This window comes from Macrobrachium rosenbergii, chromosome 17 (genome assembly GCF_040412425.1).
Source record: "Macrobrachium rosenbergii isolate ZJJX-2024 chromosome 17, ASM4041242v1, whole genome shotgun sequence".
NCBI classification, from domain to species: Eukaryota; Metazoa; Arthropoda; class Malacostraca; order Decapoda; family Palaemonidae; genus Macrobrachium; species Macrobrachium rosenbergii.
In genome coordinates, this window is record NC_089757.1 from 2,213,770 (window position 1) to 2,238,769 (window position 25,000).

Here is a 25,000-nt window from a genome sequence, read left to right on the forward strand (position 1 = left end):
GTGTCCCGGCGGTACCAATCCATTTATCACTTATATAAATTCCCCTTCGGTGATAATTCTCCATCGGAGATATTCCCGAGGTAGCGTGAATTTGATATTAAGCGACATTTGTAGCTTCACGATTGTATATAAATCATGGTGTGATAAAAATTTCATGTATATCTATATATATGTGTGTATATAAATATATATATATATATATATATATATATATATATATATATATATATATATATATATATATATATATATATATATATATATATATATATATATATATATATATATATATATATATATATATATATATATATATATATATATATATATATATATATATATATATATATATATATATATATATATATATATATATATATATATATATATAAAACAATGGGTGTGTGCGCGACATTAGGAAGCTTTGCCGTCTGTCGCTAAAAATTCCATACTGGCCATCTGTTAAAATCCCGAAATGCGTTCATCGGTTCCCTACTCATTTTCCTAATGTAAGGCAAGATAAGTAGATGCTTTCCCATTTGCACATCTTTTAGGTCTCTGCCACAACTAAATTGTCCTTTTTTTTTAGCCTTTGGACTTTTTTTTTGCTAATGGTCAATGTCGCATCCTATGACCTGATAGCCTGGGATATTGATCCCTGAAGGTTCTCTAATAAAAAATGATTTAATTTTATTGATTCGTCACTTAATTGTATTCACGCAAATGTGCGTGATGATTCCTTGACATATCTTGCATTTACTAAGTGAATGATCATTATTATTCTTCGTTAATATAACATTTCATTTACGTAAAGACATTTCGAAGTCTCACTCGATGTGCTTCTGCCACTTACTGCTCGAAGGACAAATGACTTGAAGGTTGCTGTAGAGAGTTATACTCTAAGCTGCCTTAATCCTTGGCCTATAAGTATAAAGTTTGTTGGAATTACAGTGCTGAGAGTGCTTATTTGCTGGCAATTACTTAGTGATAAGTGAAAGTTCCTCTCGTCGTGGACAAGTTTCAATTCGTTCGTTGTTAGTGGCTGATCAGCATGACCAATTCCGGTAATATTTCGTATCCCATGGCACACAAAAAACAGATTTTAGCAATAAACCAAAGATGACGCTGAAGAAAGACCAGCATCAAAACATGGAAAGGATGAACCCAAATTTATCATCAGGTGATGAAACAGGAAAGTGTACTAAGAAGCTGAAAGCAAATTAACCTAGTATTGCGTTATGCTTTAACCTAGTATTGTATGTTTTTTTTTTTTTTACATAACATACAGAATTCATTTCATCCACATTAAATGTAGCTACAGTTAACAAAAATGGACTTAATGCTTTGAATAAGCAAATTAAAATAATAAACTTGAAAAGCAATTTGAAACTCATAGATGCTTGGTTTTCATGTCATCACCAGGTGGAATATACTTAGGGAGAATTATGGCTCAAGGCTGGATAGGTGGTATTTAAAAGATTTGCATAACCAAGTCGCAAATATTCAAAATATTCCTGTTAGCTGGACTGACCATTGCATTATAGTATTAGCCTTGAAATTAGAAAATGTAGCTTCGCCAGGGAAAGGGTATTGGAAACTTAATAGTAACATTGTAGATAAAGATATTGTAAGAGACAATTTTCTTATGACTTGGAATAATATTAAGAGGAGCAAAGATAGATTTGGAAATATTTTGTGTTGGTGGGAGTATGCGAAAGCCCGGCTTAAATCTTTCTTTATCACAAGTTCAAAGCAAATTAACCAAGAAAAATACGGCTTATTGAATGTACTGAACTACCAGTTGAAAGAAGAAATAGGAAAAGGTGTAATAAGTAAAGACAAGTTTTCGTTAGTGAACTCTTTGAAATTAAGAATAAATAGTATTCAAGATGAGATTTGCGAAGGAGTCAGAATTAGAGCAAAGGTGGATGATAAATTAAAGGGTGAACAAGTTTCAGCATAGCTGTTAGGGAAGGAGAAAAACTCTAAATCGTATGTAAATAAGATAAACCCTAAGGCTATTATTACTTTAAATATAAGGGAATATTTTGAAAAGCTTCTTAAAAAAGAGAAATGAGATAAGTCTTATCAAGACTTGTTTTTAAATTTAGTAGAGAAAGTTATTGATAGGAACGTGAATGATATCTTAACCTCAGAAGTGACGGAGTCTGAAGTATTGAAAGCATTGAGGGAATAGATGGTCTCACTGTTGAGTTTTACAAAATGGTTAAAGTCAATACTAAGAGGCTTTTGCAAAATTGAAACTGATAGTTTACTAAAGATTCTTAAATTGGATTTCAAGACGCCATTTAAGAAAGACGAGAACACAGCAGTGGTGCTACTATCAGATTTTATAGCGGGAGTATTCACAGACGACCCAAACTTGATTGCTTATGTAGGGAATAGAATGTCAAAAACTAAGTTTATATTCAGTAAAGTTTATGCAAATAAATTAGACAACCCTTTTACCAAAGAATATGTACTTAATACTTTTGTAAAATAAATTTCTGTTAGGATATCAAGCCTACGTACTCTGTTATTTGTAAGGTTGTAAATTGTTATTGTGAATATTGTATATATAAATGTACTCGTATATGAAGTTTTTGTATCGATTCTACGGTAAATTTCATCAATCAAAGAAGAAAAAATTCAGAAATTACCAGGACAGACAAGAGTAGGATCTTAGCCGGATCCCGAGACAAGGCGTAACTAGAATTTTTGTGACAGTTACCATAAATCCCGGACATGAAGGGTCCACCTGTTAATCACCGTCCTAATGTTCTTTTCGCAGGGTCATGGGATCCAAAAGGAACTGCAAAAACCACTCTGCATTCAAGAATGGTTAGATCAAGATCGATTTTTAGGCTCTTCAAGAATAGCGTCAACAAAGGCAGGTTAGTTAATCTCCCAGTGAATTGGTCTTTCATGCTAATTGCAAACCTTTTGGAGACCTATACTGACCAAAACCATCATTTCTCGTTTTGATTCCAAGAAGACACAATCCTTTTCGTATGCAGTGGTTTGGTCTGTGGCGTCGTAAATCTTAAACGAGTTATTTTCGTTAAAGGTTCGCAAAGGAATGCAACAAATAGTAGCGCATGTGGCGTGCATCAGATGAGATTGGAAATCATTGCGGGAATAGGTTTTACCTCTGGAGCAGAAGGTCGGAGGAGCCTCTCTGATCCGGTATAGATTGCTCGAGACGTATGCCGGTGATGTATGTGATACTCCGCATTCGGACGCTGGTAAATAACAAGTTTTTCTAAATCACGTGGAAGCGGAACTTTCTATTAGTTATGGTAAACAAAGTTTTTTTTAAGCAGTTACTAAAATGTACAAAAAAAATCAGGGGATGTATTGTTGAAATCCAGAAAGCGTGGAAGGTATACAAAGATTTTAGATTTACTTTCATTTTTAGATTATAGATTTACTTTCTTTTTCATTGTCGTTTGTTCAAGTGACAAAGTTACAATGGCCGTGTCATTATTCTTAGGCACTAAATCCAGGAAACCCTTAGGTAACATTTATCGTCTCCCCCCCAATTCCGCTTGACGCAACGTGCCTTTGTGAAATTCCGCCACCCATGTCGTGCCTGTAATTTATCTTCCATAAACCTGCTTACATCTCCGGGACCCCTTCCCATAGTTCTTCCAACTCTTCTGGTATCCGCAGGAGCTCAGCTGACACTGCCACAGCTGTTCTCCCAAGGATGGTGCGGTGGACATACCAAAGCCTTATAATTTCATTGAATTCATTGACTGGATGTTTTCAGGCGTTGTTCACCGTTTGGCTGGAGCACTGAGATGGGAATGATAAGGCGAATATGAAAGAACATCAGACAGTTTTTCTATAGATAAAGTTTAAGCATAGCAGTTTATCATTATAATCAGAGTGGCATATTTTAAAGGGTTACATTTATATGCTGAATACCGGTGACATCTGTAAACTGAACCTCATCGTAACATTCACTGGTGATTTTTTTTTTATATTCATTTAGTCATTTTGATGTCCTCATAAAGGTTTGATGATAGACTATTCCTTACATTTCTTTGCCAACATTCCTTCTATCCCTTTAACTACATTCAGAATTAAATGAGTGTATCATTCATCGGGGAAAAGGTAAAACACATCAACTAGTTGACAGTTTCCAGTAGTAACCCCACAAACAACAGTAGTTCATTGCTTGGCTGAATAGGTATTCCGTATGATTTACGGCAAGGTCCAGGCATTCGACGTCGTACATGTTTTAGAAGGCATTTAAAAACAGTAAACAATGATGAACGAGTCATCACCCACAGGGTTTTGTTTCGACAGCTCAGTTCTGTCAAGGCCACGAGTAATCATTAATTTGTTATTCTCGTGAGATGCCATGAATTCCACAATGCTGTAGTTTTACGGAACAGAATGGGTATAAGTTAAGTTGCCAGTCGACTGTATAGTGATAGGGACGCTGTAACACAACTGTAATTCTAGTGTAGGTATAGTAATTAAGAAGGAAGGAGAGTATGATATAGAAAAGGTATTTCCCCGATAAGTATAAATATTACAAAAATACGTATTTGTGCCTTTTATATATACAGTATATATATACATATTCATATATATAAATATACACATACACAAAAACACACACATACACATATATAAATATGAATATACATACATGTATATTTACATATATGTATGTATAATATACAGATACATATGTATGTGTGTATGCATGTATTTTTTTAAGCTGCAGGATGGGGAAAAATACGTTTTATGAGAATGTGCTTTTCTCATCAGAGAACATCCGTAATGAACATTTTGGTTGTATGTTGTTCGTATCTAAGTAGCACATTTTGTTTTTTAGTACTTTCTTTCCTGTACTGCAAGGGACGTTTAGTCTTTCTCTTGGATGGTCGCGTACCATGACCTCATATTTATTCATTAACCCTAGGTTGGTTAAATTTATTTGGAATATATCTGCTTTTGTTTCACCAAACTTCGGGAGTTATATTCCGGCTTTCATTTTCAAAATCTATCATTTTATGACGGACTAAGCGAAAAGAAAGATGTCGAAAATAGCTTTTGCACCGGATATGATATTTGGTTGAGAAATGAGGAGGAAAAATAAAAGAGTGATAAAGTAATCTGTAAGTGGTTGTGAAATCCTTGTTATAAGCTTCATACTTACAGTTTTTCTTAATCATAGCTCAGGTCTTTAACGGAGAAATGTTAAATAAGATATTATAATGTTTTTTTACAATTGTTTGCGTACTTTATGGTGTCACTGACGAAGAATATTCAAATGATCCAATATTGGACGTTTGGAAAAATCTTGCTTGAATTATTTATTATATATTTAGGGATTTTCTTCTCCAACTTTACCATCTAAACATACGAACGTTTATTAAAAGATTTTAATCGCATTCTGCGCTCGCATTAGTATTGTTCACACTCGGTTCATTTAAATTCCGTAAGAATGTTATCCTTACCTGCTCATCGTAACCTCCATCATCCTGAACGACCCCAGCAGATCCATCGATTTCGCCGTACGTAACAACGGTGCCCCCCCACGCGCGACCCTCGCCATCCTCACCTGGCAAATCACCTCGAAACTGGCTGTCCTGAGTTCTTACTTGACCGTGTTCTTCGTCAGCCTCGTGATCATTATCGGCATCATCGTTATCCTCGTCATCGTGTTCGAGGTCGGTGAAAATAACGGCCTCGTCTGATCGCGGGTTGTCAACGTTGTTCTCCACGGTGATTTTGGATTTGTCAGAATCTGTGTTGAATGTTTCATTCGCGTTTGCTCTGCTCCCTTCGTAGTACGGATAGGGAGTCATAACACTAGGCCTATTCCTCCCTCTTCCACTTTTCGTCCGTACTCGTTTGTTTCGGTATCGCGGATCATTACGCTTTTTTTTTTTTTTTACTGTTGCTAACAGTTGCTCGAGTTTATCATTGTAGATGTCGAATCTCCCAATTTTAACGGCAGCAAACAGTCAGCACAAGTAATTTGCAATAATAGCGCTCCAAGAATAGTTCCCGTAACTGTAGTTTCCACTTGCGTAACCCTCTGGAATGGGGATGTTATCAAGGGACTAACAACAAACACCGTTCAGTTGCCTGGAAGTGGCGTGACTGGAATTGGAAGACTTAGGGTAGAAGCTATTCGGCCTCGACTCGTGGCCAACTTCACTCACGCACGAATGTACGTACCGTCGCTGCATCAGGCTCGTCTGTTTATGAACGCCTGCAATACTTTTGGGTGTCAATGTGTAATTTCAAAAGAGATTCTGACAGATAATGTCGTTATTGTTTCCATATAAACGAGTTCTGTATTTCGTGGTTAGGTAAATTAAGCGTAAGCAAACTGGATAACGATTATAATCGATTGGTGCTATTTTTCGTGTAGTTCTGTTGACCAAACTTGGCAATCTGCATGAAAAAAGTTTTTTTTTTGTTTTTCTTCTCTATTCCTCAAAATATGCAACATAGATGAGTTCTGTACAGCAACGGAGATACATACATGGTCTTATCAGAGAGCGATTTCTACGAAATCTATAAGATTACAGTAAAATCAATGTTTATGATGGTTACCACGGCAACGCTACCGGTCCGTTCTGCACTTCCTCCAGCAAGGAGGAAGGATCAGGCGATCCAGCGAACGCACGAACGGACGTACATTGTCATGCCACGCTTAGAGGAAAAACATTTAAGTACACCTTAGTTTAACCAGACCACTGAGCTGATTAACAGCTCTCCTAGGGCTGGCCCGAAGGATTAGATTTATTTTACGTGGCTAAGAACCAATTGGTTACCTAGCAACGGGACTTACAGCTTATTTTGGAATCCGAACCACATTATGACGAGAAATGAATTTCTATCACCAGAAATAAATTCCTCTAAATCTTCATTGGCCGGTCGGAGAGTCGAACGCTGGGCCAATAGCGTGCTAGCCGAGAGCTCTATCCACCCCACCAATGAAGAACTCACGCTTAGAGGAACTTATGTAATGTTTATTTCAATAAGTACTTGATATGGCATGCAGTTCAAAGACAGGCCAATTGGTCTCAGTTAGTGTATACAGTTGAAATTAAAAGATGCTACTACTGAATGTTGGAGCCTCAGTGCCCGAGGCACTATCGAAGCGTTCAGTCATGGCCGTGGTTCAGTTCGGCAAGAGACCTTGGGGCAACACTTTAGACCATATGGAAAATGTGTCCCCAGATTGATTCAAGAAGATATTGAAACCCTTCTTCCTGTTTAGGTCCTGCCGTACCAGAGAAAATGAGATTAATCTGACATGAATTGCCTTTGAGGTGTAGTCCTGCAGAATCAAGAGCGTGTCCAGTAACCAGTAAATGCTTCCTAAGATAAAGACACCTTATTCAGTGCTTCATTCATTTACCTGGCCATCCACTAACCTCATGAATTTTAAAATAGCGTTGTGCTTGGAAATGGGGAAATGGACGTAGGAAAACTCCATGGAAAAGTGGAGGAAGTATCAAGATTAGAGACAAGAAATTTATTTTCCTAGATGTTGTCCTTGCTGGTCAGGAAGGATAGCAAGATTGGTCGTGACATCTTGGAACGCGTTAAAGTAATCAGAAAAGTGTCTTCCGACGAAGGAATTCCCCTTCCCAGATGGCTTTGGAAGCTGTCCGTGCCAACCCACTAGCCCCTCTCACGGACTAGAAGCTATTTAAACACATCATAGGCTACCAAATGTATGTCGGATTCACATAAACCAACTTACGGGGAAGGTCTGTAAATATTACTAATTTTCTTCCAGCCGCACAGTTTACGGATAAAGTAATAGTTATGTGGATTTAAAAAATACCAATTCTTATGATTTATTGCGAACTATTCATAGCATGAAAATATACCATGACCAACAGTGTGCAACATCTGCTAATTTGTTTCACGTAGTTTTGTAGCGCTGCTCGACAGTTTATGTGAGGGTATTTTTAATTTGTCACTCTCAAATCCATTTTGTTTTCATTTATAGATCTTATCGATTTGTAAAGATTATTGACGGCGGGTGGACACTTCAAGGTAATGGCATGGAAATTTATAATATATTAAGCATCTTTCAACAAACATTTAAGGCTTAAATAAATCGTACGGCATGTCAGTGTACTGCAGTGTCCCCAAATGACCTTTTACCTTCTCGATTCTCAAACCGGTGTGGAGTCAAACCTCACCTGGGAAAGAAAATATCCCTGTTTGCAATTCCGAATTTCGCAGCATCCACTTGGAAAGCTTATTCGATGCTACGAGGTTTCGAGTTACCGCATTTGATTCCTTTTCGGCGACACCTAACAAGGTGTTATACCCCTGCGGTTCTACCTTTCAAAGTAGCTCGAGGTGAAACAGTTGTACTGGTCAGTTGGTAACTGGAGGCTGTCCAAGTGTCAAATCTTACCCTTCTACTGTATACTGATGTTTAAATCGTCAGTGCTGCTGCCTCTTACCTGCATTTGATGTAGTCCGCTTGTGACGTTGAAAGAACCGCGTTATAGAGACCGTGAAAACGCCTGTGAACGCTAATCGCGTTAAACGCTCCGTGTGCAGTAGTATGACTAGTTTTTCCAACGCTGCCATTCACGTTGAAAGCCTCAGATGTATGGCCAACGTCAGCACGCCACGCGCTGAAAAAGCTCATGTAAATTGAATAGGCGCGGAAAATTCACTTGTTCGTCTGATATTAACGCAGTGCTAGAACTGCCGAATTTTTAATGCTTTTATAGAGTAGGTCTCTGGTAACAGAGAGCTCTGAAAATCACCCTAGGAGGATAAGCTTTTTACCAAAATTAATGTCTTTGATGTCAAAGATTTGCTCGCACAAGGTTAAGCTCATGGCATTTTCGGCAGTCAACAAGAGTACAGATTTAAACATGGCTTCTGACGTTGTACATTTGAACTACTTTTTCAGTCTAATAGAAATTCAGTCAGGATTTTCGTTAATTAATGGCATCTTCTTAGGGTAAACAGAACAGTATAAAATACGTTTATTTATTTAAAGCCGAGATATCCATTTATTTGTTCATGTTGGTTCTCATAGTTTCCTGATATACATGAATCTTATCAGCATTCATTTATATGCATTATATATATATATATATATATATATATATATATATATATATATATATATATATATATATAAATAATAAATAACGTCAAACGTCTGAATAAGTCGCTAAAATAATTGACATTCGCTTCTCAACCTAACTAAACACTAAATATTATTCATGACGTTGAGAAAACCAAAGGATATTTACCAAGAACCAAACCATTTCAGAATGTGTCCTTTACATGGCTTAACGAATAAGCCACTCCGCTGAAGTAGATGATGATGAAGAGTCCTATAATGGAAGGGAGAATAACTAGCGCCAGTTTGTTGAACAGCCTGGAGTCCAGTCTGGCACAGCTGACTCCCACTGGCTCCTCCTGCAGAAAGTTGAAAATCCAGTTGATGCTTGGTTTATGACAGACGGGTCTAGAAAGAAATTGTTCTCTGCATAGAACGCATGAGTCCTCATCGTGAACGATTCTGTGTACTTGATAACTGACGTATAATTCTTTTCATGTTCTTTAAGAATTATTAAAGCAAACCTTTCCAAAGTTTCTTAACATCTTTCGTAAAGGTTTTGTTTCCATTTTCATAAAAAAAGGGGCCATACTAAAACTAAATTGTATTGCTTCTTCCGCGATGGAGGTGAATTTACCTTAGAATGAAATCCATTTGAGTTGATGAACTGAACTTTAGTGATAGATGATTCTCTGTCCACGATGGAATTAATGACGACCAACAACATCACGATCACGAAATCGCACAAAATGCAAAAGATGAACCACACGTCGATCAGCTTCATGTAAGCCGTTTTGGGTAACCCGGACGCTATCTGTAAAAGTATAAACCATGGTACGCAATAAGTCAAACAAATATAAAATTTGTATCTTAATCATTATCATAACCTACAGATATACAGATTTTTTTACGTCTAGTTTAGAAGAACTGGATTTCCAGTTTCCAGTATTGTCGCTAAGCAGATTGAGATGTCTCCAGGAAAAATCAAAATCATATTCATGAATTATTACCAAATTCTGAGTGTTTTTTCTCATTTTATAGACTTTTTTTTTTTTAACCTACAATCAAACTTCGATTTTTTTCAGTAACGAAGCAATAATATCAGACTTCATAGACTTCCTGTTTTTAATAAAGGGTCATCAGAGTACGGAAGACGTCTCTGCATCCCAGAAATTGCAAGTTCAGGACTACTTTACTTAGGAAAATTTGTGAAAAATTTGTGGTACCTGATTGAAAAGCGATGCTAAGACGAGGAGTGAGGTTAAAGAAACCATGATTCTGTTGGTGAAGTCTTCGATGGGAAAGTAGAACGTGCTGAAGGAGATTATGACGAGCAGCAGAGTGGGGACGTAAGCGCCACTGATGTAGTAACCGTAGAGGTTCGTCAGTCCGATCATGATCTGCTGGCCGCTTTTGTTCTGGTAGATCAGCGGTTCGTGTTCGATGCTCATCACCTGAGGGAAAGGGTTTCATGAGTTCAGTGGTTCTTTGGGTACTGAACCTTCTAATGAAAGAACCCTGAGAGTAGTTGGTAAATCAGAAAAGTCCTGCGGTGAAGTTAAGTAGACCTTAGTTTAACCAGACCACTGAGCTGATTAACAGCTCTCCTAGAGAGGGCTGGCCCGGAGGATTAGACTTATTTTAAGTGGCTAAGAACCAATTGGTTACCTAGCAACTGGACCTACAGCTTATTGTGGAATCCGAACCACATTATAACGAGAAATGAATTTCTCACCAGAAATAAATTCCTCTATAATTCTTCATTGGCCGGCCGGTGGCACCTGAAGTACGTTTATATGAAGAAATGTAGCGATCTCATGAATGCACCATCTTACCCAAGTTTCGGAAAATACTGACGAATGTACTCGTGCATATCGATTGCTTATGGCATGCCTTCATACTATTTCATAGTTAAATGTGGAATTCTCTCTCTTCATCAGTATTCCATACATAATTCCACTTGATTTTTTCATGATATAGGTTTGCTTTAATTTAATGTGTGTTTATATACATGTATATATATACATATATGAGTATATAGGCTATTTATATATATATATAGAAATATATAAATAAATATGTGAATAAATAAATACATAGACATATAAATATATATATATATATATATATATATATATATATATATATATATATATATATATATATATATATATATATATATATATATATATATATATATATATATTATAATGGTTGCCTATCAAAACATGGAAGAAAGTAGATTTTCTAATGTTATATGTCGGAAACTACAGTTTCCCTCAACAGACTGATTATGGATGAAGAGGTACAGATTAATGCTTAAGAAATGTTACAGACGTCGGCATGTTGTATTCTGGTTCACAATCCCTTTCACTGCTGGCTATAGGAAGATCTTTCAGTCCGATCTGAACCCCAGGCTCCTTCTAAGAGGTTCATTGTGTATCCTTATTTGATCAGCGCTGATTCTGTCATACGGCTTTTGAACCAACAATTGCTTGTATAAATTATACGTGATTCGATGATTCTGATTATTTATGTGGTCGAAAACGCCTGAGCTCTGTTAACCATAACTTAGTGAATGTTTGTGTTGTATTAATTTTTCTGAGAGTGATTTGCCTGTTAATCCGGTATAGGATCTGTCACAGCCGAGACGAGGGATTTAGTACACCCGTTGGAATTTCCAAGCGTTCGTGTCCAAGCATCTATAGTACACAGTCCAGGTATGGGATTTTGATTTTACTACTAGGCCTCTCCCTAGTCATGTTTTGAGAAGGTCGGTAGAATATATATCTTGGATTTATAGGTAACTTTCTCATTTATTTGGTTCGAGTACCTCAAGGATGACATCTGCGCAAGTAGCACAACTTTTTATTTATTTATTTTTTTTTTTTTGAGGAATTCCGGGGAGCAAATCCGTAAGGTTTCAGGAATAAATTTATTCCTGAGTTAGTTATAAATGATTTGTCTGGTTAAACAAATCATTTATAACTAACTAACTCAGGAATAAATTGCTGGGTACGCCAGTCTTGACAGAAATGTCATGTTACCTAAAAAAAAAAAATGAATATATGAGACTACAAAAATTTGCTTTCTGTATATGGTAAATTCGTATTCTGTCGTGTCTATCATTATTAAAACATCGGTTTCCCATTCGACTTTGAATTTGACATCAGGTACTGATGCATTTAATTTTGAAAGAAAGTCGTTAAAGCTGCCTCATCTGTGATCCCAGAATGTTAGAATAACGAAATATCTCTTCCACATCATGTCTTGGAGTTTTATGGCGTTGATTACCGTAGTTCTAAAATACTCCAAATACGGGCTGTGGGTTGGGAAGTACTAGGCTTTAATTAGGCTGCCCAGGCGGAATCCGAACGAAAAGACGCTGTTCGATACACGCAGTTCATCTACTTTTATTAATTTATTCGGGCTGGTGGGAAGTGATCTACATAGGGCGCTAGTTTTTCCGTCAAAAACTTTAGGACATCTTGTTTAGGTACTTTGTGATTACGGACTCCACATCCAAGCTTAAGCGTTTTATATTGTGAAGGGGTATATGTGATTCTTTGAATTTGTTGCAGAAATCTTTAGAATGCTGTGTGTGAATGGAAGAAAATGTGCCTAAAATGGACAAGAGAGGCCAGCTAACCACTTTGCTCGACCTTTCTGTTATAAAATTTCTAGTTGGTTAGAAGGCCTCCTCTCTCCATGTTTAGGCACTTTCTCCCAGTAGGTATGGCTCTATGTAAGTTTGTATGTATGTATAGTACGTTCCCTCAAATATATTGCATTATCAGTGATATTTACTCCATTTTTTCAAAGACAAAAAATGGCTAAACTGGAGGTCGAAAGCAGTGAAAGTTGAGATTTGATGAAAGTTACATAATCCTATTGTTTTTTTTTATATTAAAGTTTACATACCTTACATTGTATCTTCTTTCTGTCTAACCGATTGCTATCTTAATCTCTTATTCTCTTATTCTCTGTGAGCTGTTCTATGGTAAGCAAGATGAAGCAATGTGACTGGATAGTAGGAGTTATTTTAAAAATAACTTTGAAAATGTCCGTGCTAATTCCTTTTAGGTGTGCATTTTACAGTGTAAATATATTACATAAGATGATAATCTTTAATTCTAGTATCTTCAAATATTCTAACACCAAAGTCATGAGTGAAACTTTACAGAACAACAACTAGATCTCTCGCTATGCTCGTTGAACCTTTACAGAACAACAGCTAGATCTCTCGCTATGCTCGTTTTCCTTTCGATTTAACAGTACCCGTAACGACAGTGACCTACAAAATTTAGTAAAGGTGAGGAATTGCACCCTACTACTCAAAGAAAAATTAAACCTACCTGGTACTCTAGGAGCCTCCTAGTGCCAGAGAAATCAACTTTATTAAGGACGGTACTGACGTAATGCTGGGTGTAATCGCCGACGTAGAACTTCAGTGTGCATTTCTGAGAATCAAAGGGGTACATGGTCATATCAAAGTTGCACATAAGGGTCACGGTGATCTCACGCTCCAGCATCAGAAGGTTGTCAGTGCCTGAGTAGAAGACATCTGTCAAAGAGAGAATGAATCATTACCAACAGTACTTAAAAGACATGGGAAATACTGATCAATTCATTCTTCCTATCAAAGTTCCTTAGTAAGGGAAAGTTTCATGCTTTTCGAGATGTGGTGCAAGTCAGTGTATATTGCATAAAGATGTTCCCAATGCATTCCCTTGTTCTTTTACGTTCCTTAACTTTTATACAACCATATGCAGTTGTTGTTTAGACTTCGAATTTTTGTTTTCGTCAGTGACATGCATGCAACAACACGGCTACTCTTACTAATATGTTATAGATAGAAAAATAGTCGTACTACATTTCAGCAGATAGAACAGTACGGTCTTGTATATGGTTGATGTTCTTGATTTAAATTTAGCTTGCTTTACCGTCCTTGTATCTACTGGCTCATTGAAGGGTGCTCTAGCATATCTACTACAAGATTTCTTCATTTACATTAGATTTCTCCGTTCTTGCTAAACAATGAACTAGCTCGGAGATGATAAAATTTTAAGGTACCTTACCCTCATCGAGAAGCTGATCGTCATCTGGTTCAGGTTCTGTCAGTTTCTGTCCCCATCCAATCGTACTCAGTAGCTCGTAGTTGGCAATGCTGTTGTCTGCGCCAAGAAGTGTAACGTCTGGATACCATATCACGTTAACTATGTCGTCGATGAGATTCAAGTTTTTAGAACTGTGCAGGTTCTTGTACCTCACTCTTGAGTCATACCAACTCCTTGTAATTAAGCAATCAATCACCAAGTTAGAATCCAGTAAGCTGAACTTCCGAATTAGACGAATGTTGAAATCTATGGAGATCTGAGCAGGAGTAGAGCTGTCAACTTTTGGTGGGGGTAGGAGTTTGTCATACCCAGTTGGTAGTACCACTGTGTCGCAGTTGAGCTCATCGCCACTGTCTGCACAATCCAACTCCAGGTCACATCTCTTACTAATGTCAATGCATGAGCCATCAGTGCATGTGTACATTCCATTTGGGCAAGAAGTTAGTTTCAGTTTGATTTTTCTTCCTGGACACTTGTCACCCACAACCTCAAAATCATGAACTCCTATAGGGTAATCCAGCTCTGATTTTCTCACCATTTTTGCTTGGACTGAGGGTTCGGCAATCTGATAAAGGATCCATGTGTAATCATAAGCTGAAAGTGTATTATTCCAAGCAATTTTAGTCCATCTAAATCCATTGAATACTGGGCGATCGTTAATTCTGTCATATACATAATAGTTTCGATCAAATATGGATTCAGAGCAGAGACCTCGAATTTTCAGAGGCTTAGATTCTTCGAACTGACAAGCCGTGCATACAGTCCTGTCACAACTTTCAATATCCCAGTTGCCATTCTTGGTTATGTCTGGTAAGTCAGAAAGAGTCTTTGCTATGACGCACAAAGGCTCTACAGTATTTGGGGTGATTTCCACAGCAAAGTTTTTAAAGCCTTTCGGTTGTTTGTTGTAATTGTTTTTCCAAAACTTTCCAGTCACATCCCACGTCACCGCCACCCACATTCCGCTTGATTTCTCAAAAGCAGAACATTTACTTGAATATTTTGAACCTTCATTGTACAGAGCCACGTTATCCTTCTGAGTTTCTGGGAGTGCTATACCACCATTGAGTATTGAACAGAAATGATTCGCTTCCTTGAAGTTGCGTGCCTCTGGGAATATGGAATAGATTTTATTACTCCCTGGACAAGACTCTATACCATATTTTATTTCTGTGTATGCGCCTAAAATGAAGTCTCGTGAAATATCATGAAAGTCCATTAGAAGTGAATGGTTCGACAGAGACTCAGTGTGACACTGAATATAATTCGACATTTCTTCTTGTGTGAGAACATTTTCAGTCAGAAAAAGATTAGCCATAAGACCATTGAAGCTTTGATCTTTATCTGTCCCTCCATTAGGTGAATCCTGATCTTGGCCAAGAATGACTACGCCTCCTTTTTGCACCACCAAAGGCTGCTTGGATTCCTTTTGCTGCAATAAGTAAAATAGAGAGTGAAACAGAGCAGTGCTTGCTTTAATGACAAACAATGTAGATTCAAGCTAAAAATCATCTTTAAATTTTGTCGGTTACAAAACACAAGAATCCAAATCTTATCATCATTCAGAATTTATATATTGAAATATATTTGTCAGTAGTTTATTTAGGAAAGAACGAGTGTGGAGTGATGGTCTTTCAAAAGAAGATATATATATATATATATATATATATATATATATATATATATATATATATATATATTATATGTATAAATATGTATATGTATGTATATATGTTTATATATATATTTATATATAAATATGTATATATATATATGTTTATATATATATATATATATATATATATATATATATATATATATATATATACAGTATATATATATATATATATATACATATATATATATATATATTTATATATAAATATATATATATATATATATGATATATATATATGTATATATATATGATATAATATATATATATATATATATATATATATATATATATATATATATATATATATCTCGTATATATATATATATATATATATATATATATATATATATATATATATATATATATAAATATGTATATATATATGATATATATATATGTATATATATGATATGATATAATATATATATATATATATATATATATATATATATATATATATATATATATATATAATGTATCTTTATATATTTACTAGCTGACCAACCCAGCGCTGCCCAGTGAAACTCTCTCTCTAACACCACCTCTACTCTCTCTCTCTCTCTCTCTCTCCTGTTAAGATATTTGCTTCAGTTCCATTGCCCAGCATTTTTGACATTTTATATTTCACCCCTTCTAATACCCCCTCCCCCCTCCTATCAGGGCAGAACTTGGACTTAAAGGGTATTGGGAGTATCACCATTCATCTCAGCGACCTCGAAAACTATGGATTAGACATTAATATATGTCGTTTTCAGTTATTTTCACATGTCATCCCCTTCCCACTCCCACCTCCTTTGGTGCCAGTAATGTCCTAACCCCCCCCCACAGTATTTTTTACCAGATAGTAAGTCAATTATGTATACTGAAATGAGGTATGATAAATTCGTGAGTTTATTTAGTTACTAAGTCTATGGGCAGAACTAGCCCTGTTTTTGGGAAGCCCATCCCACCCCCACCCCCTTTGATGCCCTTTAGTGCTAGTGATCTCTTACCTCCACAGTAGTAAGTCATATATATACCAAGTTTGGTTGAAATTGCTCAGTGCATTTCAGAGTTATGCTGGAACACACACACACACATACACATACTGTGACTTTTTATATTCACAAATATGAAGCCACAAATATTATGTATTACTGGATTCACTGTGCCTGGGATTCAAACCATGGCCTAGTTTCGAAACAATGATAGACAGTGACTTTATCCTCCCAACTATCTATCTATCTATATATCTATCTATCTATCTATCTATCTATCCATCTGTCTCTCTCTCTTATTTATATTTGTACATATATATATATATATATATATATATATATATATATATATATATATATATATATATATAATATTTAAATATATACATACACATGTGTATATGTGTGTGTGTGTGAAATGCTTACTCAGACAAGTTTTGAACATCCAGCTGATTGTATAGCAGTGCGCAATAAGTGCTTCGTATGTTAGCCGTCAGACATAGAACATTTCGTTATTAATTGACAAGCAGTCAGTCAAACAAATCAGTTGATGTGAAAAGCTTTAAACTACTTAGTGCAAGAGAAAATGTTATTCCAGCTCACAAATGTAGTATTCTGAGACCAGTCTTCTGCACTGGAATACCTAAACTGACTATGAGGACATAACTCACCCTGTCCACAATACTTTGTTTATCTGCACCAAAAGAATGGACGACAGTGGCCATCTTCGACGAGAGGTCGATAGCAGCACAGAAGGAGAACCACTTGAGTGTAGTTACATTCAGAAAGATGATGTGGAAGACTCGTCTTGAACAGCAGGCGAAGCGGAGTTCTTGTGTGTCATATTTTATGTCTGGAATTATCGTTCAGAGTTCTTGATGCGTCCAGCAGAGAATGACAATTTATTTCCGGGCATCTGAGTCTTATCTCAGTTTCTATACGACAGGCGTTCGACGAATGAACATCACTACTGTGCCAATCTTTAAAAGTATTTAACACTAGCATGGAAGAGAGATTTTGCAAGAAATGTTACGATGGAAGGCTGCCTTTGTTTAATTTTTTAAATGGCTTCACTGTAAACAGTTTACCTATATATACATCTGTGAATCACAGCAACTTGAGTTTGCTGGCGTCTCCTGGTACTATCAGTAAAATGAATTGTGAAGACGACGCAAAGGGGTTCATGTTGGACTTGCTTGACTGTGTTAATCAGGCGGTAAAAACAGAAATGACTTACGGAATGCCAGTTCATTGTCGCTGTCATTAGTAGCGTAGGAAAAGAAGTAATCCGAATATCGACTTCTGAAGGCGTGCAGACGAACGCAGAAGGTGAAGGAAGTCAGTGACGGGAGAGTGTGACGCCAGGTCAAACCAGAATCAGCATGTGCGACGTCGTCTGTCTGAAGATGGACCACGGCTCTGTCTGAGGGAAGTTGCGTCAGAACTTCCTCGCCTGTGAGACAGAAATTACGAGTTACTTTTCCTTACAGATTTTACCATCAGTTTAGAAGAGTCACAGATATTCACATTACACTTGATGGTCTAAGATTACACTATGCCGGCCCAGTATATTTTGTGGTCATCTCAGTTGAGAGAGAGAGAGAGAGAGAGAGAGAGAGAGAGAGAGAGAGAGAGAGAGAGAGAGAGTCCGTTTATTGGTTTTCGCATTAGTGACAAAATGATTAACTGATTAAAAAAGATATGAAAATTATATTGTATTGGTTTGAGATAATTACTCGTAGTATGCACTGAATGCTATGAAACAGATATTCGTCTACTAATCACTAGATAAATATTGTTGCTGATTCCTGCACTTTTCCTTCATTATGAGAAAATACACTGATTTACCCTATTCCCGCTGAAAAAAATACTGACCTACATTTTATTATCTTTTCAGTCGCTGTTATTTCTATTCTTTGGAAAATTTTCTAAATATAAGTTTTCGTTTCCACTCACCCTCATCCCTACTATTGTCTAACTGGCAATGCATTAAGAATCAGCAAGTGGCTATACTCTGATAATATTAGTACTTTAATAAAATGTGATTGTCATTTTTAGAGTTCTTTGGCCTGGTCCCCTTTCTGTGGAGCCTAGGTTCAGATAAATCATTTACACGAGATAAAACCAGGACAGGAAAAAAGTAAAAACTCCTCCGTACCCCTTTTCATTGGGGACCTAAGCACGTGCTTAATTTGCTTAACAGTTAATCCGCCTGAATTGTATTTTTTTTATTATTTGCAATATTTTCTAATACCTCAGACTCCCAGCCTATAGTTTCAACTTCTAATTTAATTAAAGTATTCAAAACCTGACTCAATCCTTATTGCTCTGAATGACTTAAGCCAAGACTCAGGACAAACAAAGGCAGCGGGAGAAGTTTAAAGCTTTGGAACAGAAGGAAGGAACTCTTGTCTGACTTGATTCGTTGCTTTGCTCACGGGAAGAAACATTGGGGACCCACATTCTTATCTTACTGATATTCGATCAGTTCTTTTCTGGGACTTAAAACCTTGTATCCCTGGACCCCTGGCATAAGACTCTGGTAATCAAACGTTCTGTAACTCATATTAACTGAATTTTAGGTTTCATACCTCTTGCCATTGACTAAACTACTTCTGCTCCCTTTCCTATTGCCAATGGTGTTTCTCTGGGATCTGTTATATGTAGTAACACCAAACATAGGTCAATAGTTGAAGGATAGATGTGACAATGATTGTTGTTTAGTCTTTTAATCCTTCGTTATGAAGGCAAACGATTTTTTGATGATATATCATCTATATATATATATATATATATATATATATATATATATTATATTATATATATATATATATATATTCGAGCCCTTGCCTAACAAGTGCAAGTGTGTATCCCAAAAGCATATGTGATATTTCAAAAGCACTCATTTGGAAGGGTGCCCTCCAGTCTGGAACATTACATTTCTTGAACTCGCCTGGGCCTCTGCTATGTTAGTAATAAACTGTGCTACACGAACCGCTGGATGGTGGATATCTCGGCCCAGGAAGCCAAACAGCTCCGTGCACAACTGGTCCGCAAATCCTAACAACTGATATCACATAGGTCGTGGAAGTTAATTTTGGTTTACTTACTCACCAACGTTGAGTTAAGTATACCTTAGTTTAACCAGACCACTGAGCTGATTAACAGCTCTCCTAGAGCTGGCCCGAAGGATTAGACTTATTTTACGTGGCTAAGAACCAGTTGGTTACCTAGCAACGGGACCTACAGCTTATTGTGGAATCCAAACCACATTACGACGAGAAATGAATTTCTATCACCAGAAATAAATTCCTCTAATTCTTCATTGGCCGGCCGGAGACACGAACGCGGGCCCAGCAGGGTGCTACGAGAACTATACCGACCCGTCCAACGAGGAACTCACCAGCGTTGATGACGATGAACAAGACCACTACGACAAGCCACCTCCAGGTCTTCTCTCGGTGCAAATAGGCTGGAGTCCTGACGACTGTCCCTTCGTCTCGCTTGAAATAAAAATCAGATTTCTTTTAAAGGTGGTATTTACAGTGCATATAAGAAAAAAACATGTTGCTTGTTTGGCTGTGAATGGAAGTTAGTACAACAAGCTTATCTCGATATACTCACTGTGGATGAAGGCTAAATTACAATTTGGGATATATTTGAAATTTGATCATTGGTTTGGTTCATTTATGGTCTGTTCAGTACAGAATTGATCAAGCATCGTGCAGTCCCAAAGACAGAAGTCCTTATCGTTTCCTCAGTTTAAGCAGGTTGCTAGGTTTCCTTGGAACCAAATTTGGTCCATTTAAGCTGTTTTCGGTCTGATGGAGCGGTTGTTTAGGCTTGTTTGATCTGAATTTTGTTTATTTTAGGAATTTCTGATTGTTTGAGCCGATTTTGGCTCATTTAAGCCAATGTTGGTTTATTATAGCCGATTTTGAGCCATTTTGGGAAGACTTTCCCTTAAAATATTAAACGTTTCATACAGAGGCAAACTGAAGACGATATGAAACGTGTAAAAACTCGAATAGCAATTGATGGTTAATAAACAGTAAAAATATTAATTTCAGTCATTCGTAACAGATTTTTTAAAATATAAAATTCCTTAATGATATTACAATAGGAGAGTGGGAATATCTTCACTTTTTCATTTGTATTCATCGTTTTAACCTCGCGAAATTTTAGTGTGATTATTTTTAAAGTCTTTTTTTTTTTTCTCCATGTCCCCAGTGCCGAAGGATTTATCAACATTCCTTACGTGAAGAACAGTTTAAGTTAAAATATGACAAAATGGTTAAAGCAGTGGTTGAAAAAATAGCTAATCCTTTATTAATGTTGATGATTATGATGAGAAGGACAACGATAATGATGTTGGAACAAGGTTTAGTGAGATCAAGAGTTGCGAATTCTAAAGAATGGTTTGACAAATTTTCTGCCCCTTGACATTGTTGGGTAATTTATCGTTAGTTGGAAAAAATACTCGGTTGTCCGGTAAAGCAACACGTTAACCGAAGTGAGAAAGCAGCCTGTTTCATCAGAACTGAACCTAACAGGTGTTTAATAAACCAACCGAACATTGCTGCAACTGTTTCATTGGTTGGTTTAGTCGAGTCCAGATGTCAACACCAGGTCTTTTAATACCTGTAGCCCCTTACCCAACATAGTGGCTGCCTGTGTGGTAAGTGGCCGTGCGGGCAAAAGGCCCTCTTAATCTACAACCAATCAACCAAGATAATAAAAATATACCGACATCTCACAATCTTAAGATGAAATATTAGACTGAAATAATTAATGTAAATTCTTAGGCAAATTAGTGTAAACAATTAGTTATATGATTAGTCTAAGTCCCTAGGTAAATGATCAGTCTAAATTCTTAGGTAAATGATTAGTTCAAATACTCGGGTAAACCCAAAATGCCAGAATGTTGTATGAAAAAGTGGAGCAATTCTTCTATGAAGTGTAAGGAACTGTAGATATTGTTTTGTATTGCAGCTATTTTAAGTAATAATCATATTTATTTATCAATATTTTCACCTTAAAGACAAAGTCTAATCTTAGTCGTTCCAGGAGAGAGAGAGAGAGAGAGAGAGAGAGAGAGAGAGAGAGAGAGAGAGAGAGAGCGCTAATGGTCCAGTAGTGCTCAAACCGGTTCTTTGGCTAGAGATGTACGAGTATATATGAATTGTAGCGACACAAATTGTTTTCTAAATTTTATAGCTGAAAATAACGCTAAGACCTTTATTACACGAGATAAATTTGAGCGATTTTCATGCCTTGGCAGTTCATTAATGTTCTGTTTAGTTCTCTTAAGTAAAAAAGGTCAAGGTTTGTTATACATCATTTTATAGGACCATTAAGAATGTTACATTACTGTGCTGTGATGGGTCATGTATTTGATGAACTTATCTTCGTTATGTTTTGTTACTGATTTTGTTCCCAAGGCATTGTGAATAGACAGTGGAAGCAAATTTAGATGATTTTTAAATATTTTAGTCTAAAATTACACAGCTGTTGCCAGTATTGGCGATATCGTGTGTTAGAGAAGTTATCAACTTGACACAAAAGTGTAAAAGCCCAGGAAAGCTTGTAATGACTTTTTCTCTTCAAGATTAACATTGAAGCGATGAGAACAGATATATATATATATATATATATATATATATATATATATATATATATATATATATATATATATATATATATATACATACATATATATATATCATTCTGTAACATTTAGTTTTGAGGAAGTTGAAGATTCTGTAACATTGAAGGTACTACACTTCGACTTTAATAAAAAGTGCTTGCAAAATGACTGCACTTGGCTTATTGGGCGGGAATGAGAGATTAAAACAGTCCTCGAAGATCAAAAGAGACCATTCAACATCATTCATGAATCACACACAAGCTGTTCCTACAGACACACCAGTGAAAATGGAAATGAATGACCTTAAAATTTGGAATTGTAGCTTCAATGTATTCGCAAGCGTCTAAACTCATTCATATTTTTCACTCGTGATAAATAAAGAGATAATCTTTCGATAGATTTACCTTTGGCGTTCTGTCCACCATTCTCACGAGAAACCGTTTCTTTATTGAAAGCGACGACGTCTCCACAGAATCGAAAAGCACAGGAGGGACGGGCACGTTCAGTACCAGTCGCTCTCCTCCGGCGGGAGCAGAGAGATTCTGCAACTCTCCTCCTCGGCCGCTCGTGCGAGGATGAGAGAGCAATCGATTTCTCCCCTTTTATTATCCTTCTCATTGGGTATTCTCCATCCCGGTCGTCACCTGAAAAAAAAAAAGGTTCCGTTAACTATTCGAAGGTGTTGACGATTCCCATGCAGTGTTGATGTCTTTCCCTTGCCGAAATATTCCATGGGGGAATGAAATATTGCCGGGCCGAGTGTCATTCTATCAATCAATGAGAACTTTATTTGCATTAGTCATCGTCATGTTTGGAACACTTCATTGGGATCTGTCGGACACTCATGAATGCCATTTGTCATTTCGTAAGCATGTCTCCACAGCTCCTGGAACTAACGATTGAAGACCGTTGTGTAAATGTTTTCCCTTAATATTTCAAAATAAACACACGCACACATATATGTGTGTGGGTATGTATGTATATATGTATGTGTGTGTGCGTGTGTGTATATAACTACATGAGTACTTTGTATCATCTCTCTCAGAGGTCCGAGGTAGATCTTTGTAATAGTTTTATGAAATGCCTGCCTACTTCATCAGTTATGTATTCACAATGTATGTTATTATTTCTTTAAATGCCTACGGCCTCTCAGATACTCTTGTGCAGAAAAACGTACACTTATGTTACTGAAACTTTAATGTACATCTCTTCCCAACAAATCACGTAGCTGAGGTAAACGAGGCTAGAGTTCATTTCTTCTTTTGACTGATTTTTCTCCAGGCCGAAATTTATCCAGCACCCCTAGCGTTGGTTAAGGAAATCATTGACAATCATCCAAAATCATCAAGTAACAAAAGATGGAAACAGGTAATATCTATCAGTTCGTAAAATCTCAGGAGAGTATGGAAACTTTAACACAAACTTTTGATCGCGCCAAAGATGTTCCAGTCATTTTTGGATCGTATCTAAATCCTACTACTGTGATTTTTTTTCTAGCAGTTGCCTTGAAGATAGGATGTTCTGATGATCCAGGCTGGATTGTAGACGGTCAGGAGTTTTTTAGAATATTTATTATTTTTCCAAGAGTATTTACTTCTTTGGTGATGTATCCAGTAACAATATTCTTATACAGGGCGTTGTACAGACCCTCAGACTACTTGTTTGTGCATTCTTGGTTGCTGTGATATTCTGCTCTAGGATAAGGAGATGGGTTTGTTTTATCAAGTCGAAGTTTTAAGCTTACCATTCAGTATTTATTGGTTACAGTGACAAAGTGTAGCATTTCTCAATCGGTGACAGATCCGCATGGTCAGAAGATAACTCGATTGACCTGGAGTTCAAGAAGATGAGCCAGAAGTCCGGAGAGAGAGAGAGAGAGAGAGAGAGAGAGAGAGAGAGAGAGAGAGAGAGAGAGAGAGAGAGAGAGAGAGCTGTAATAGGGTAGTTAGTTGGTTTGGTTGTCATGGTGCTGCGTGCTTTCACTTTGAAATCTTGACATTTTTTAAGTACCTGATTCTGTACTTTATTATTTTATCATGATGTTACTGTTTTGCTCGAACACTTTTTCTTTTTTTTATTTTCATTTCTAATAACTGAAGATGAACAATGTTCCTTTGCAACATTGCTTTTGAGATGAAGACTTTGCACAATATAAAATATATATATATACATATATATATATATATATATATATATATATATATATATATATATATATATATATATATATATATATATATATATATATATATATATATATATATTATATATATATATATATATATATATATATATATATATATATATATATATATATATATATATATATATATATATATATATATATATATATATATATATATATATATATATATATATATATATATATATATATATATATATATATATATATATATATATATATATATATATATATATATATATATATATATATATATATATATATATATATATATATATATATATATATATATATAT

The 25,000-nt window shown here is 36.1% G+C and overlaps 2 protein-coding genes and 1 long non-coding RNA gene across 4 annotated transcripts in view; 1 reads left to right on the forward strand and 2 right to left on the reverse strand.

The window, feature by feature from the left end:
- LOC136847659 (IQ motif and ubiquitin-like domain-containing protein) overlaps positions 1 to 6,128 on the reverse strand; it is a 29,906-nt gene extending 23,778 nt beyond the window's left edge. Inside the window, exon 1 of the mRNA XM_067119461.1 lies at positions 5,478 to 6,128. Coding sequence (XP_066975562.1) covers positions 5,478 to 5,828 — 351 coding nt within the window. The 5' untranslated portion in view covers positions 5,829 to 6,128. The remainder of the gene's footprint in view (positions 1 to 5,477) is intronic.
- Positions 1 to 25,000, forward strand: part of LOC136847663 (uncharacterized) — an 86,305-nt gene that overhangs the window by 27,218 nt on the left and 34,087 nt on the right. For both annotated transcript variants that reach the window (XR_010855788.1, XR_010855789.1), the window contains exon 2: positions 2,792 to 2,894. This is a non-coding gene — a long non-coding RNA (uncharacterized lncRNA). The remainder of the gene's footprint in view (positions 1 to 2,791; positions 2,895 to 25,000) is intronic.
- LOC136847635 (uncharacterized) lies at positions 10,144 to 17,579 on the reverse strand. The gene is made up of 4 exons (XM_067119349.1): positions 17,526 to 17,579; positions 14,161 to 15,631; positions 13,438 to 13,646; positions 10,144 to 10,536 (listed from the first exon to the last, which is right to left on the reverse strand). The coding sequence occupies exons 1-4, from the start codon at positions 17,577 to 17,579 to the stop codon at positions 10,279 to 10,281; spliced, it is 1,992 nt and encodes a 663-aa protein (XP_066975450.1). The 3' UTR covers positions 10,144 to 10,278.